General features: G+C 29.5%; 1 protein-coding gene across 1 annotated transcript in view; it reads left to right on the top strand.

Moving 5' to 3' along the window:
- Positions 1 to 16225, top strand: part of LOC145270574 (opioid-binding protein/cell adhesion molecule homolog) — a 463923-nt gene that overhangs the window by 38028 nt on the left and 409670 nt on the right. The window contains exon 3 of the mRNA XM_080126208.1: positions 13632 to 13836. Within this exon, the coding sequence (XP_079982334.1) occupies positions 13632 to 13836 (205 nt within the window). The remainder of the gene's footprint in view (positions 1 to 13631; positions 13837 to 16225) is intronic.

Below are 16225 nucleotides of genomic sequence, written 5' to 3' on the forward strand. Positions count from 1 at the left end.
GTGTATGTTTGTGTGTGTGTGTGTATACATATATATAAAGAGAGAGATGGGAGAGACATATATATATATAAATAATATATATGTACACACACACACACACACACACATATATATATATATATATATATATATATATATATATATATATATATATATACTGGTATATAGCGTGTATATTCTACAAAGATTATAAGTATTTTAATACATTTTTCAGTGGAATCCTTATTAAAAGAGGCCATTTCATTGGAACGTGTTGCATGTAAACGAATGTCCAGATGACATTCAAAAATAGATATGTTATGTTTACGCTTTATATGAATGTGGGGGTGGCATCTATCCATACGAATAATCTTAGTATAATGAATATAATTATTTTATAAAACCCGGATGTAATCTTTACTCTCGTTGGAATTTCGCACCTTTTTTCGTCTGATAAATGGTCTCTTTTATAGGGAGTACACTGAAACATGTGTGCACATGTGTAATGAATAATGTGTATATTTATGTATGTATATATATATATATATATATATATATATATATATATGAATATCAATAATTGTCTCGTTTATATGAATCAATTTGTATACAAAGTTACTCGCGTGAAAATCAGCTTTTCTATTGGACTGATTAAATACTGTCAAAATTCAGATGTCAAGTGTTGTTACACAAAATTATCAAGAATGAAAAAAAACCTTTATTTCCATGCTTAAACCGGAACTTACCAAAAAAAAAAAAAAATAGAAAACAGAAAGAAAGACATCCTGATGTTCAAGTGTATCTTCGAAACATATTGATAAACAAAATAGATATCGGATTATTTTGTAATACTGTGTTGTTTTGGGCTTCAAACGTGTTTAATACGCTTTTATTTTATTTTATCTCAGTCAGCGTTTCTATTATGCCATACTTACTGAAACGCGAATTCCGCGTAAACAACGCACCGTTCCGACATTTGAAAGAGACTAGTGTAAAGACATTAAACGGGGCTCTAATTATTCTATGCTCCAATAACAACATGGCAAAAAAAAGAAACTAAGACGTACTGATCATAATGTGTATCTTAAATATATTTATAATTTTCAATATAGATTTCAAACAAAATAAATATCTGTTTATTTTGTAATAATTTGTTGTTTTAGCTTCAAACGTATCTAATACGTATTTATTTCATAGATATAGTAATCCTTTCCTAATACATATTTGGGATCAGAACCAATTATATATATATATATATATATATATATATATATATATATACATATATATATAATATAATATATTATATATATGCATATATATAAATATGCATATGTATATATATATATATATATATATATATATATATATATATATATATACACAAACACACACATACATACACACACATATATAATTAATGGATTTTCCTCCATCTTTCTTTTATTCGCTTATAAATCGTGGACCTGGTGGATTATTACATCTTCTATTTCAATATAATAATAATATATTACTATATTCCACACTTTGTGTATTCGAACCTACACATACGATTGCATAACATAATTGTATTCATATTTTTCTGACAGCTTATCGTGATTCACTCCATTTAACACGGTTATGTTGTTTCATTTCCCTCACCGGAGGACAATACTAGTTAAATTAAAGAAGCGAGGCAGTGAGAGAAATCTAACCTTTACGCTTACTCAATATCTTCAAAGTGACGTTTGAATCTTTGATCTAATAGCTGACACCGCAATTTGTTCATGTTACTCAAAGAATGATGGCACTTATATTATGCTTGAACGACTTAATGCAAAGCTAATATGCAATCCATATTATTCAAAATTTGATCTTTGCGAATTTTGCACTTATTTTTTCTTTTAAAACGTTGTCTATCTTTCTTTTCCCTTTCCCATCGCTCTCACATACCTGCTTTATCTTCCTCTCTCATTTATCTTTCATAAATTCTAACATTTATTACCAATATCATCCGTAATATACCGATATAATAAGCCCTGGTTATTTCTTTGCATTATTCTATTAATAAATGTATCTCGCTGAGTAAATTCTTTTAATTGACGATTGCTTTAAATGGCACAACAAAATAAATATATTAATATATTTAAGAAAAACATCAATATGTCAACCCAAATGTATATATTTGTATCTGTAGCATAAAATTTGGTAATTAGTAATAGAATTATTTTTTACATTTTGGATTAAAATAATAAGGACGTTCTTATATACATACTCAGTGTATTTAGTACCAACAAAGAGGAAATGCGATTTTATTATCTAACAAGCATTTCAGCCCGGCGTTGCCCGGTTGTTTGGAGGTGTATGCTCAGCAAAAAAAAAAGAGAAAAAAGTTCAATCTTTTTTTAAATTTGATCCTTATTATGATCCCTTAAAATAAATTGTTTATTGCTTAAATAAAATAATTAAGTGAGACCCATGTTCAAGGAACCTATATCTAAAATCTCACGTATTTAGACCCACAATTGTAGAAGGAGTTTGGTAGAGTTCTCAGAGGTCAAATCGTTGAACTTTGACCCCTTAATCGCCAAATTTCTGTCCGAAAACCAATCACATCGATTTTCACAAATCTCAGTACACTGTAGATATTTCGAATCTGTAGGCTTTAAATTGGCAGAATTATTGCGTAGGGAAATGTACACAGACACACACAGGCACACACACATACACGTTCACTTTTATATATATGTATATATGTATATTTATATATATATATATATATATATATATATATATTACACACTTTGAATAGAGTAAGCGATTAAAATAGCAATTTTCGAGTAACCTTTTTAAAAGTTAAATACATTGTTCTGCAATATAAACCATGCTTTTCTGTCTTTGATATTTACAAGTGTATATCTAGTATATCTAGTTTTTCTTTTCTCTTTCAATGGTTTTAGTGAGGTTTTAATTAATTAACTACTTCTTAAAAAATCAAAAGTTGGCAAAAAATTTAAACTGCTTTATTGTCCTTTTAAATTACTTACCTGATTAAATTGGCTCTGAGATGGGTATATTTGCTGACGACACCACGCTCTATATCAGGCACGTGGGGAAACCTAATGACGACATACCTAAGGTAATGACCGACTCCATAGAGGTAGACTTCCAGTCTGTAGTGGAATTGGGGTAAAAATAGATGGTTATTTAAACGCTGCCAAGACAAAGCTGGTTTCTTTTAATAATTACATGAATATATCTAGGCTATGGATACTTTACCTGAGAGCACTGCGTTCAAGCTCCTTGGCTTAACGTGCATAGGGCACATGAGTTGGAATAGATACATTGCGATTATTGCACAGGCTGCTGCAAAGAAATTGGGCTATCTCTATCGTGCTAGAAAGGTACTTACGCCTGAAAGTATTCTGTAGCACTTCATAGTCACCATTCGCTCGTGTAGTGAGTACTGCTGTCACATTAAGGTTGGTGCATCTACTAATAGTCTCTCGATCCTTGACAGGGCCCAAAAGGGAGTCGCCAACCTAATAGGTCCCGAACTGTCATCTACACTTCAGCCCATACCCCACCAACAAAATGTTGCATCCCTATGCCTGTTTTACAAGTATGTGAATGGTGACTGATATGACGAACTAAAAGCGGTTGTACCTCCATCGACGAAAATACTCCCGACGAACCCGACCCACAGAAAGTGCCACCCCTACAGGGTTGAAATTCCTAGATGTAATAAAGCCTTTTACTCGAATAGTTTCTTCCCCAGAACTGCAGGACTTTGGATTTTCTTCCTGTTACCTGCTTCCCCAACTGTACGGATATGCAGAAGTTCAAGTGTAATGTGAACCTACATCTTACTGCTAAACTCCCTACATAGTACCCCTGCAACTTAGGTCCCTGATAGTTTTCCCCTACCTCAAAGAACAGACGCAGCATGCCTTTTGGGGGTGAAAATGTAATATATATATATATATATATATATATATATATATATATATATATATATATATATATATATATATATATATATATATATATATATCTTATCGTGGGTGTTAAACTTAGACATTAAAGGGATTTTTTTTATATTGATTATTTGGATTGTATGTATATATGTTCGGGTATACATATATTCCATGTGTAGTTTCCCGAAGAATAGATATCTATAACTGCTCAGTTGTATAGTGAATTTCTACCATTCAATGAAATACATATAAATAATATATCTATCTATCTATAAAAGTGAAAGTGCGCGTGTGTGTGTGCGTGTCTGTCTGGCTGTATACATTTCCCTACCCAATAACTCTGTCAATTTTCATTCTATAGACGTAATTAGGTATACAGTCTACGGAGATTTGGCTGTTAAGTTTAACTATTTGACTTTTAAGAGATCTACCAAACTCCTCTGCCAATTTGAGGTCGAAACAATTGATATTTTCGATATAGATTCCTTGAATTTACGAACTCAGTTTGAGCAAAAAACAGTAAATGTTAAGGGGTCATAATACGGGGAAATTAAAAAATATTGCCCGCTTTTTTTTTTTTTTTTTTGCTCAACATACATCTTCAAACGCCCGGGCAACGCCGCGCGGAAATGCTAGTTTTTTACTGTTTTAAAAACATCACACACACACACACACACACACATACACACACACACATATATATATATATATATATATATATATATATATATATATATATATATATATATATACTAGCAAAAGGACCCATCGTTGACTGGGTTCAACATCAGCCTACCGAAAATGGAATCTGATTTATGAAAGTATGATAGTTTATGAAAAGAAAGGGTTGTAAAGAGGTAGCTTCGAATTTTTGGGTATCAAAACCAAAGCAAAATATGATGAAAGTAAAAATAAAATAGATAAAAACTCATAACTTATACAACCATACCTGTTCACACTGAAACACTTATCACAATATTCTGTAGATTTATATTAAAAACCTTGTTTGACTTTGTGACATATTTCCATTCTATGGAGGTCAGGCGCGAACGAACACCCCATAATTTTATTATACCATATTTCTTCAAACTGAAGCATAATTATACAAGTATACTTCCGCAGATAGATATGAAAATTCTTTATTAAAGTTTGTGCCTATTTTCATTCTATGGAAGCTAGGCACGAACGCAGCACCCACAATTTTGTTATACCATCCCTATTTAAGTTAAAGCATACTTATCAATGCATTCTTATGTACATCTATATCCAAAACACTTGTGAACGTTTGTTTTTTTAATTTTTTAAATATGTTATATCCATATTTTGTGGGGTAGGTGCGATCGCAGACTCCACAATTTTAATGAACCTTCATTATGCCAGATCAAATATACCCATTCCTCTGTCTCGTTACATCTTCTATCATTATATGTGATCAGGTTTCTATAACAGTCAACTATATATGAGCCTATTCATGACCAGACCCACACGCAGACGTTCAGCTTTATATTATAGAAGAAAAAAATGAAAACGGCGTAAACAAATGCATGTGTCTCAGAATAATACTCTTAGTTTTTGTTTATGTATAAACTAACAGAAAAAAAAAACACACTAGGGCTAATTTGTTGCAGGATAATTCAACACGCTATATTATTTAAACTAATATAAATATATAAGACGATCGAACACGGTTGATATGGAAGATCGTCGATAATTACGCACTCGCTTGATATCGACGTGTGTCTGAACAGTTTCCGCTCCGAGGATTTTACATTGACAGTAATTTTACTCACTGTGGGTATTTGATATACGAGAGGGCACGATAATGAAGTCAATGTGAAGCACAGTTAGATGATCTCCTTCAGAGCTGACAGTTCTCGCCATGCGAGACAACTACTTATTGGTAGCTTACGAGGCACCTGCGGATGCCATTGTTGACAAAGTGCACATATAATTCACATCCCATTGTAGCTAATAATTATATGCATAAAAATAAACATATACACCCAGACACAGACACATACACAGACACAAACACGCACACACACATGTATGCGTGTTGTGGGGTGGCTGTGTGTGTACAAAAGCAGACACACACACATGTATATGTAATTAAAATCTTTGAAAATGTAACAGGACGAATAATTAATAAATATTCTGCGAATTTACTGGTCAAATATATCAAATAAATAAGTTTCTATGTATTCTTTTTAATTCTGTATTGTTTTTAAGTATTGAAAGACAATGTTTGTTGATGTTTGTGTTACCATTGCACACTTAGTATAACGAAAGTAACAGCATATCCACATTAACTATAAAAGGGAATTTCTATATTAATTTTTACTGAAGTTCTAATCTGTTTAGATTTTTTGAGGTGTTATTCTCATATTAAACAGTTTGTGTGTATGATAAATACAATGGTGTGCACTAATTGAAAAACAGATATATGCATATGCAATAGAACATGTATTAAATCAATTTAACTCATATATAAATTATTTTGGACCAAAACACTTAAGTAGATTTAGACATATGTGTTGCACTCTATGTGTTGTGTATTTTCCTACTTCCACGTCTAATAATAATAATAATAATAATAATATTAATGATAATAATAATAATAATAATAATAATAATAATAATAATAAATAATGGGGATTACTTCAACAGTTTGCATAACATATTTGCTATTTGATTGTAGTAATGAATGAGACTGGCATATATGAATGCCTTGCTACGATTCCACACCACTCTTTCTAAAAGGATGTGCATTTTACACGTTCAAATTGCACGGGAATATAATACACAAATTTCTAATTTAAGTGTCTTATTTATATTTACATGTTTTTCATCAGGTACACAATACAAGTATACATATCGGGAATTATAGATTGAACATACAGGACATTTACCTTTCATAAAGCTTTCATCCCTCCGCTTAACATACATATATAGACACACGCGCACACTAACACGAACACACACTCTATCTACCAGTATTTCTCTCTCACACACACTCACACTCATACACATGTATACACACGCGTTTTCTTCCTTCCATAATCATAATATATTGGCGTCGAATATTAAGTTAGTGTTTACATTTTGAAACTCTGTGGTTTAAACACTCGTTTAACTGTTTTTCTTTGTTTGTTCATTTTGGATTGTTTCATTTTTTCAATGTCGTTGATAAATTTACGAGTCTGTCCAACCACTTAAGGATGATTTGGCGTAATAAAACCATTGGTATGCCCTTGAAATATGTATATACAGTGTCGAAATAAATACTGTATCTTCAGCTCCCACATCCACGATATAGCACTTTATTGAATTTTCTTGTATCGCTTCCTTACACGCTATATATATATATATATATATATATATATATATATATATATATATATATATATATATATATATATATATATATGTATATGTGCATATATATGTATATATATATGTATATATATGTATTTATATGTATATATATGCATATATATGTATATATATATGCATATAGATATGCACATATATATGCATGTATATATGCATACATATATATGCATATATATGCATGTATATATGCATATATATATATATATATATATATATATATATATATATATATATATATATATAATACAAAATCAATTTCAAATACACATCACTTTTCCGCTCGTCTATTTAATATTTTAAAACAAATATATAAGACCAATATATATTCTAATACAGACTTATTGTCATATATAATTATTTCATTATTCTACATTTATGATTATTATGTTCATGGTTGTCCTCATACAGGAATCCTCTAAATTTTCATTATTTTATTTATAATATAACTTTTATTTAATTTTAGTTTTCTCTTGGAAAATGTAAGGAGCGAACATTTGTAGCTATAAGGCGTTTGATCCAATCAATATGAATATATGTAATTTTTAAATGAACTGTAGAGTTTATTACAAAACATAAACTATCAACGTCTCACTGCCATGACCAGAAGAAGCATTTATTTAATATATATATATATATATATATATATATATATATATATATATATATATATATATATATACATATATATATATATATATATATAACTTATTAGCAGTTGGTGTGTGTTTGTATGTGTGTACAACTCCCAATGATAAAAGAAATAAACAGTCATATATGTGTACGACTCTTCTGGTCAAGAAATATCAACGCCCATCATAAGATAATTCTGTCAAGGGACACATACCATTTCATCAGTGATTTCAATATCCAGCATTCTTCAAACCACATCCACATTGATTGAGCTACGGTCATTAGCATATGACTTTAAATTAAATGTATTTAAATAATTAGATCGATGATATTACTTATTCTACATAATAGCTTCGGTTTCAAGTGCACTAATTACAAAAATATGAAGTATTTACTTTATTTTCATTTCAATTCATATTTAATTTAACTTATTTTACCTGCAATCTTAAACTATTTTCTTAATATTTAACCAGAAAACCAATGGGGAAATAACTGTGATAGTGTAATTGAAACATTTTTTTTTTAAATAAGCACGCTATTAAATATTTTCTGTAATAGAATTGTTTTCATTTCGAAACATTCTTCTAAGCTGAATTATTATTTTTGTTTTTGATTCGGAGGAAAATTTGTTCCGCTTATTCTTAATTTTTAGTAACCTTGAATATTGATTAGAGAAAAATAATTAAGACTAGTCTCCTCATTTATTGTATCCCCACGATGGCAGAGTTAGTCAGAAACCGGACCTATATTCCATCTGAGAAAACTCCATAATCCTATACATTATCTGCTAATTTTGAGTTTATAAACGTTAATTGGTGTTGCCCATGATTTATTATAATAATTATACCACATCAAGTGCGTTTAATTACCTACGAAACAGATTTTCTTTATGAATGATTTAATATTTTAAATAAAAAAATGTCAATTTAAGTTTAACCTCTAAAAAATTTAAACCTAATTTGGGGAGGGGCTAATACGTTGAAACGGTCTTTATATATAATATGAAAGAAGAAATTAAAAGGAAAAAAAAAATTAAGATTTTAGCCTGTGAATCAGTTATCCATATAAATTTAACGTAAAATGGGCACCCTCTTTTTGACCACAAAGCGTCAAAAGAAAACTGTCATCTGTAGAATATTTTTCAACTTTAGCGATCGAGGGGAGTGCAAAAAAGTACAGACACGGGATGTTTGTTATTTTTTGTCTTGTGATGGGGGCTGGAATTACATTGGAAACATAAAATAATTATAAATTTTGTACTTTGAATTAATTTTTCTAAGACTATTCTGTACATTTACCTAACAATTTTATAAACAGAACGAAACCCAAAATATGACAAATTCAATTTTTGGTAAAGGGATTACATTAGAAATATAAAATGATGAAGCATTTCATTTACTTGTTTTTGGATTTCATTTTTGGTAGATCGTCTTTTGCGATCGCACGTGCATTCGATGCTATTTTTTATTGGAACAAAAGTTGTAATGATTTATTTTTAATAATTATTTGGGGGATGTTTTTTTTTTTCCAGTAATCAATATCTGGAGAATAGTTTCCTCTTTTGTAGCCCTTCTGCCGAAATATATGGTTGAGAGGGGATCACGTACTGCTTTTTGAGAGGCGATTACACATGTTTTCCTCCGGTCTTTTATTTTTTTTTTGGGGGGTATATACGTTGCCCATGATAGAAATGATTAATATGCAAGTTTGTTACCAACGGAACTTCATGTCAACCCAGGCGACGCTGGGTACCCATGCTAGTATATATATATACATATATATATATATATATATATATATATATATAATATATATATATATTTATATATATATATTTATATATATACATATATATATTTATATATATATATATATATATATATTTCTTTGCAACTTGAACTTTATAACTTATTGTAAAATAGGAGTTACATATCATTAAATATGCCTGATTTTTTACTTTTCTCTCAATTTTTTTTATTTCCAAGCCTTTATATTTTGTAGCAGTGTATCAAATTGGAAACTTTTATCAGCTTTTTCATACATAACTTCAATTCAAAGATTTTTTTAAGAAATCGCATTGTAAAGATATTATGTTTATTCATGAAATACTCTGAGTATTGTTCAATAAGCAACAATGTGTCTATTGATCAATACTTGTCCATTATTAAAATATATGTTCAGTAAGTAAACATGCAAAATGATTACGTCGAAAGTAATTCATAAATTAAAGCAACGAAAATATTATCCATATTATTTAGTGTTTTCTGAAAATGTTGTTTCCTCTGAAATTATTTTAACGACCTTTCGATCAAAGTTTCCTCCGACTTTTATCATTTTACTTAAATATGCTCACAGTTGTAGGATCAGATCTATTTTATTTAGTCAAAAGTGGAAGCATCGTCCTTGTTCCCTAGGCCTGAACTGTTTAAAGGAACATGCCCTTAGAAATTGCATTATAGGGACCGCCCCGGCAAAAATTTGAACATAAATTTATAGAAGAATGTCTGCTACAACTAATTTTTCTAAGTAAATTTTTTGTTTTGTCACTTCTATAATGCAAAGAGTTCATCAAAGCAAACTCCATTAAATTATTTGTAAATGAGGCTAGTTTTGCCAACTACATAAGTATAAATAAAGAGTGCTCTTAATCTCCTATAAATGTGTAGCATTCGAACTTTAAAAGCTCATTCACTATGTTTTCTTGGAATTTGTGTTTATACACATTCTACGCTTATAAAATAAAATATTACTTTCTTTTTAGTTTTTACATTCCCAAACCTTATGAAATAATAATGGCATGCAATTCTGTAAGTTCATGAATGACCGAATCGAACGCAAATCTAAACATAAATATTCCGAAATGACACCTACCTCCTCAAAAGGACTACAACCTTATTTATTTGTTTTAACCATTGTTTTCTATATGTACATCTTTTTATACCAGTCGATCCATAGTTACAAAAATATCAAGTAAAAGATAGATGCGAGAATGTGTATAATATGTTTTATAATTAACGACGTCATTGCGTCTTTATTCGGTTCTCTTCTAATATATGAAATAATACTACCGTAATATGTCTTCAGGCTATTCATATTTACATTGGGTAATTCGCATTTGTTTTTGTTTTACTCTGGAGTCCAGGTTTTCCGATTGTTAGATACTTGGAATTTTATACCTCGGTTTTATATCTTCTTATCTTTTGCTTTCCCATCGAACAGCGTAATGCACATATAAGTGCATTAGATAGAATATTACATTAATTCAATGCTAATGGATCCATTTTTTCTATTGTTCAATTTATGCGTGCAACGAGTGCATACAATAACCTCGGTTCACTAGGTGATCATTGTTGATAAAGGTTTCCCAATACTTCACCTGTGATTTGAATTAAAACAACATATAGTAACAGTTTACATTTACATATAAATTTTAGCTAACACCGTAATCCCATTGAATAAATATCAAAAATATGTGTTCCTTATAAAATCAGTTTTAGAAATTTTAAATCGCACCTAGTATATTTAATCTGAAATAAATTAATAAAAAAATAAATCACACGTATGTTTAGAAGACATTATGTGAGATGTGGATGTAATATTATCAAATTATCTTACAACGAAACACTTACAACTACATTTTCACTGGCTATCCGCTACTGGGCACTCTTAATTCAACATTTTTATTACATTTTTCGTTATCAATTTTTCATATAGAGGGTGTCTCAATAAAATGTAACACTCTTTAAATTATCTCAACTTGCTACGTGAATACGTTATGCCACTTTCCCAAAAGATTTTTACAAATACGCAATGACACTTCTAGCAGTATAGAACACTTCCTAACTATCATCATGACAATAGTAGATCTTGAGAGATACCTGCAAAAACATATAGTTAAGGCGAAGAGGAAGTATCAAGTATTGTCCACGCTCACGGGATTTGCCCTCCTCCTGGATTTTTCTCTTTCGGGAGGCAGTGGGAAGGAAGCAATGTGTAATAGAATTCACACCACAAAACTAGCTACAATGATGTTGAAAGTAACCATTAACAGAAGATGTATCAACATACCAATTTAATTGATTAGGAACGTTTTCAATCCAATCAATGAGCGTTGTCAGGTGGTAATGGACCATAATGACCATTAGTTTGAACCCGATGGATAAATTATTGGGTTCTATATTTTCATACACTATTTGGACGTATGGGACTTTTATTTTTATAATAAATAATTGTTGTATGGTCATTTAAACAGTGTGTACATTTCTTATAAATTTTAAAATGTTATATGTCTGTCCGATGCTCTCCATAATTAATAACCCTATCTCACCGGAAACTAAAAAATAAAAAAGCGGCGGTAGGGCCCTCCAACGATTTAAGATTTTACGAGTCCTTCTACTAGGGGACTTAGCCGGTAAAAATAGGCTTAAGGTATCAAAAATTGGTCAAAATTGAAAAGAAAATCTTTATAAAATGTGTGAAAAATATCTTAGTTTCATTTTTAAATCATTTACTATGCGTATAACGTTGCTACAGTGGCAATATCACAAGCTTTGTATGCGACAGTTTTTCGTTCAGTGCAGAGTCTACCTGATGACATACAGACACGTTTTTAAACTTTTGAAATCACGACTCTATAATAACATATACCCAATTTGGAGAAATGTAAATATTATATCAATATATATATATATATATATATATATATATATATATATATATATATATATATATACATAAATTTATGATGAAAAATGTAGTTGATATCTTCTTTTTGTTTCGTTTACCATTTATGTATAATTATATTTTTTTACTAAATATAACACGATATTATCAAATTCCTCCAAAGAATTTTCCAATATTCAACAAAGCTAGTTGCAACAAAACAGTCACCCATACCTATTCATTAAAGAATCGTCTCATACATTTTTGTCGATGTTTTTCGTATTGCTTTTATTATGCTTTAAAATATACCGCTGTCCTAACAATATTAATTATGGAATTGTTTATATTGGTAATCTACTATATGACTGTTATTTTTGCTGTTTTCTTATCGTAAAATTCCTGTTAATATATGGTGCGGCAGTTTTCTTCCGGTAAAATGCCTTTATTTTATTTTTATTCAGTGAGGGTCACAGTTACAATTTTCTTTTCTCTAGTTTTCTATACATTTAATGCCTATATTTTTGTGCAAAAGTGTAAATATATTTACACTTGCAAATACTGTGCATTGTGTAAGCTTATATTGTAGAGTCTTATATATAGTTTTACATTAACCACATTTATTTACAATTAATGGCCCCTATTTATACTTAATCCCTGTATTAGTTATGCTTCCTCTAAGAATGAAGCAATTACCCTTTATGTATGAGATATAAACTACACACTTATACAACTCATTTAATAAATTGTTTAAAACATGAGAATATATTTTACGTATATGTCGGTCTTAAACATAAAACATTTAGTTGTCTTACGTTACAATTTTACACCAGAGCCTTTCTATTGGTGGCTTTTACACAACCACTATTCACCCCTAGCAATTATCCATTATAAAATAAGCATAAATGAACATTCAATCGACTGTTCGTGTATACATGATTCTTGGTGGTTTCCTTAGTATCATTTACAAAAAAAAACAAAAAAAACAATCATTTTTTTTAAATTATTTTTTAGGTTGTGTGGACAAATCCAGAATCAACGATCGTCTCGTTACAAACCCGACGTATCATCGACGACGTTAGAATAAGTGTGGAACGACCTTACATTAAAGATTGGCACCTACACATACGGAATGTACGTGTAAGTGACAGCGGGGAGTACACATGTCAGATAAACACCACACCCGTGAAGATGAAGATCATCAACTTAAAAGTTGTAGGTAAGTAAACACATTCATACATAAGTAAACACATTCATTCATCATAGAGTCTCTAGAAACATCCAAACTAATTAAAATGTATAGAGTCTCTAGAAACATCCAAACTAATTAAAATGTATAGAGTCTCTAGAAACATCCAAACTAATTAAAATGTATAAGGACGAATAGAAGTAATAGACTGTTGTAACATGAACGCAAAATGTATTTTTTTGAATTTGAGTTTAAGTTACTTTACGCTCGATTTTGGGTGTTAGCTCTTTTCCAAATCAATATTTTTTAGCAAACATTCTGTGGGTAAACTTATTTGTGTTTGCAATTTATTCTGTACTCAAGGTATATCTTATAGAATTATTTCGTTCGTGGCTTACAGGTAGGGAATTATGTTTGTTACTGCATTTTAGCGACTTACTTTCAGATGCTTACAAGAAAAATACAGAAGACACATTATATTGTGCAATTTATACGGTCCATACAACCAATAAAGCATTTTTAATATTCTTTCTCGCTCGCTCTCTCTTTCTGTGTATATATACATATATACATATATATATATATATATATATATATATATATATATATATATATATATAGAGAGAGAGAGAGAGAGAGAGAGAGAGAGGAATATAGATATGGATATAATATATTGTATTATAGTGGAATTTTATTTAATATCATGAGTTTTTAAAGTTAAGTACTTGTTAACACAATGTATAGTAAACGACGGTTCTTGCATACGGCAGGATTTTTTTGAATTATAGTGCATGCCCACTGAAGAAGTGTGAGGTATCCCATAGCTTAACGAATATTTAAAAAAAAAATACTTTATTATTGAATGTACTTGTAAATCTCAGTGTATCCGTTGTTATATTCTGTTTACCCGCATATATGTAATATAAAATCATACCATAAACCTGTTATAATACGAGGAGAACACAAACGTATATGTTTGAACACATTGCCCTTGTAAGGTAAGTGCCCGTTTTCATTTGTTTTATTACTTGCATTACTGCGTATTATATGAAGTTATCTTGTTTTTTTCTGAAATTTGTTTATTATATATAATGTGAAAATTGATATGACCACACATTTTCGATAGTCACATTTTTTTCTATTTATAAAGTAGGAATTTAATATGTTAATATCTGTAAGCTAATCACATATTTTTGCAATATAACTGTAAGAATTATGTCGCTTTTGTTCTGTCAATATATGCCCGTAGTAAACTAAATTATATAACTTATTCATGGGTTCATATAGATATACTGAAATATTACATAGCCTACTGGGAATTATTTAATCAGTCTATCATGGAAATTATATAACCAGAAAGAGTTTAAGATGTATATTTTATAGATATATATATATATATATATATATATATATATATATATATATATTAACACGTAAATACTTATCTATGTATACTGACGGTTTTTCTTTTTCTTTTTTAGTTTATATATTGTAAATATGTATATGTTTTTTATATACAGAAAGAACTAACTTATTTTATGATTGTAGCAGCAATAAAACAGGCGAGGTCAATATGCATTTTTATTTGAACCGACTGTATTATATGCATCTCTGAAATCAAAATACGTAGACCAAAAGTCACATTTAAATTTTTAAAAAAATACAAAACAAGTTGATTCTACGCGATTTCCTCCTATTTCATTTAAGTTTCGTTCTTTGAACAGATTTCAAGTTTATTCTCTTGCAAACAAAATAAATAAGTTTTTTTTATAAACTATCCTTAAATTGTTCTTTTTATTTTTTACATTTTTTTTTGTCTTTTATGTACCATTTCAGTTAACACAATTCGTATATAATGACATTAAATTAGCAGGTTTATACATATCACCAGTATTAATATTTGTTAAATTAAGTTCATACTAAACAGCTTAGGAGTTTTCTATGTTAAATTTAGTTATTTTGTTTGCATTCCTCAGCCGTCGGTTTCTTTAGCATATCATATAAATGACTATGCATTCTACGGGGGATTGCATTCACATATAAGATAGCATGAGTATTAAAAATGCACTAACCAAACGGTACACATTATTTGTTGATTTAATTGCTTTAAAAAACACATTCGTGCATTTATTTATTTTTATTTATTTTTTTTACACTTCTATTTTTTCAGGCACAAGTGTATATATGAAATCATAGAAGTCATTATTTACATTAACCGTTACGTATTAGAAATGAAAATAGGATCCGCTCGTAAATACCAATCTAATAAGAATGACGAGTGCAGTAAGGCAGCATTATGAATCAATAATAGTAAAGCTTAGCTAAAATTTCATTTTTAAAGCTGACTATACACAAAGTGATTATATCAGACGTGAAAACGACTATATTCTAGTTAGCTGAAATGTAACCTGATTTCACA

This window comes from Euprymna scolopes, chromosome 4 (genome assembly GCF_053919585.1).
Source record: "Euprymna scolopes isolate OS-2025 chromosome 4, ASM5391958v1, whole genome shotgun sequence".
NCBI classification, from domain to species: Eukaryota; Metazoa; Mollusca; class Cephalopoda; order Sepiida; family Sepiolidae; genus Euprymna; species Euprymna scolopes.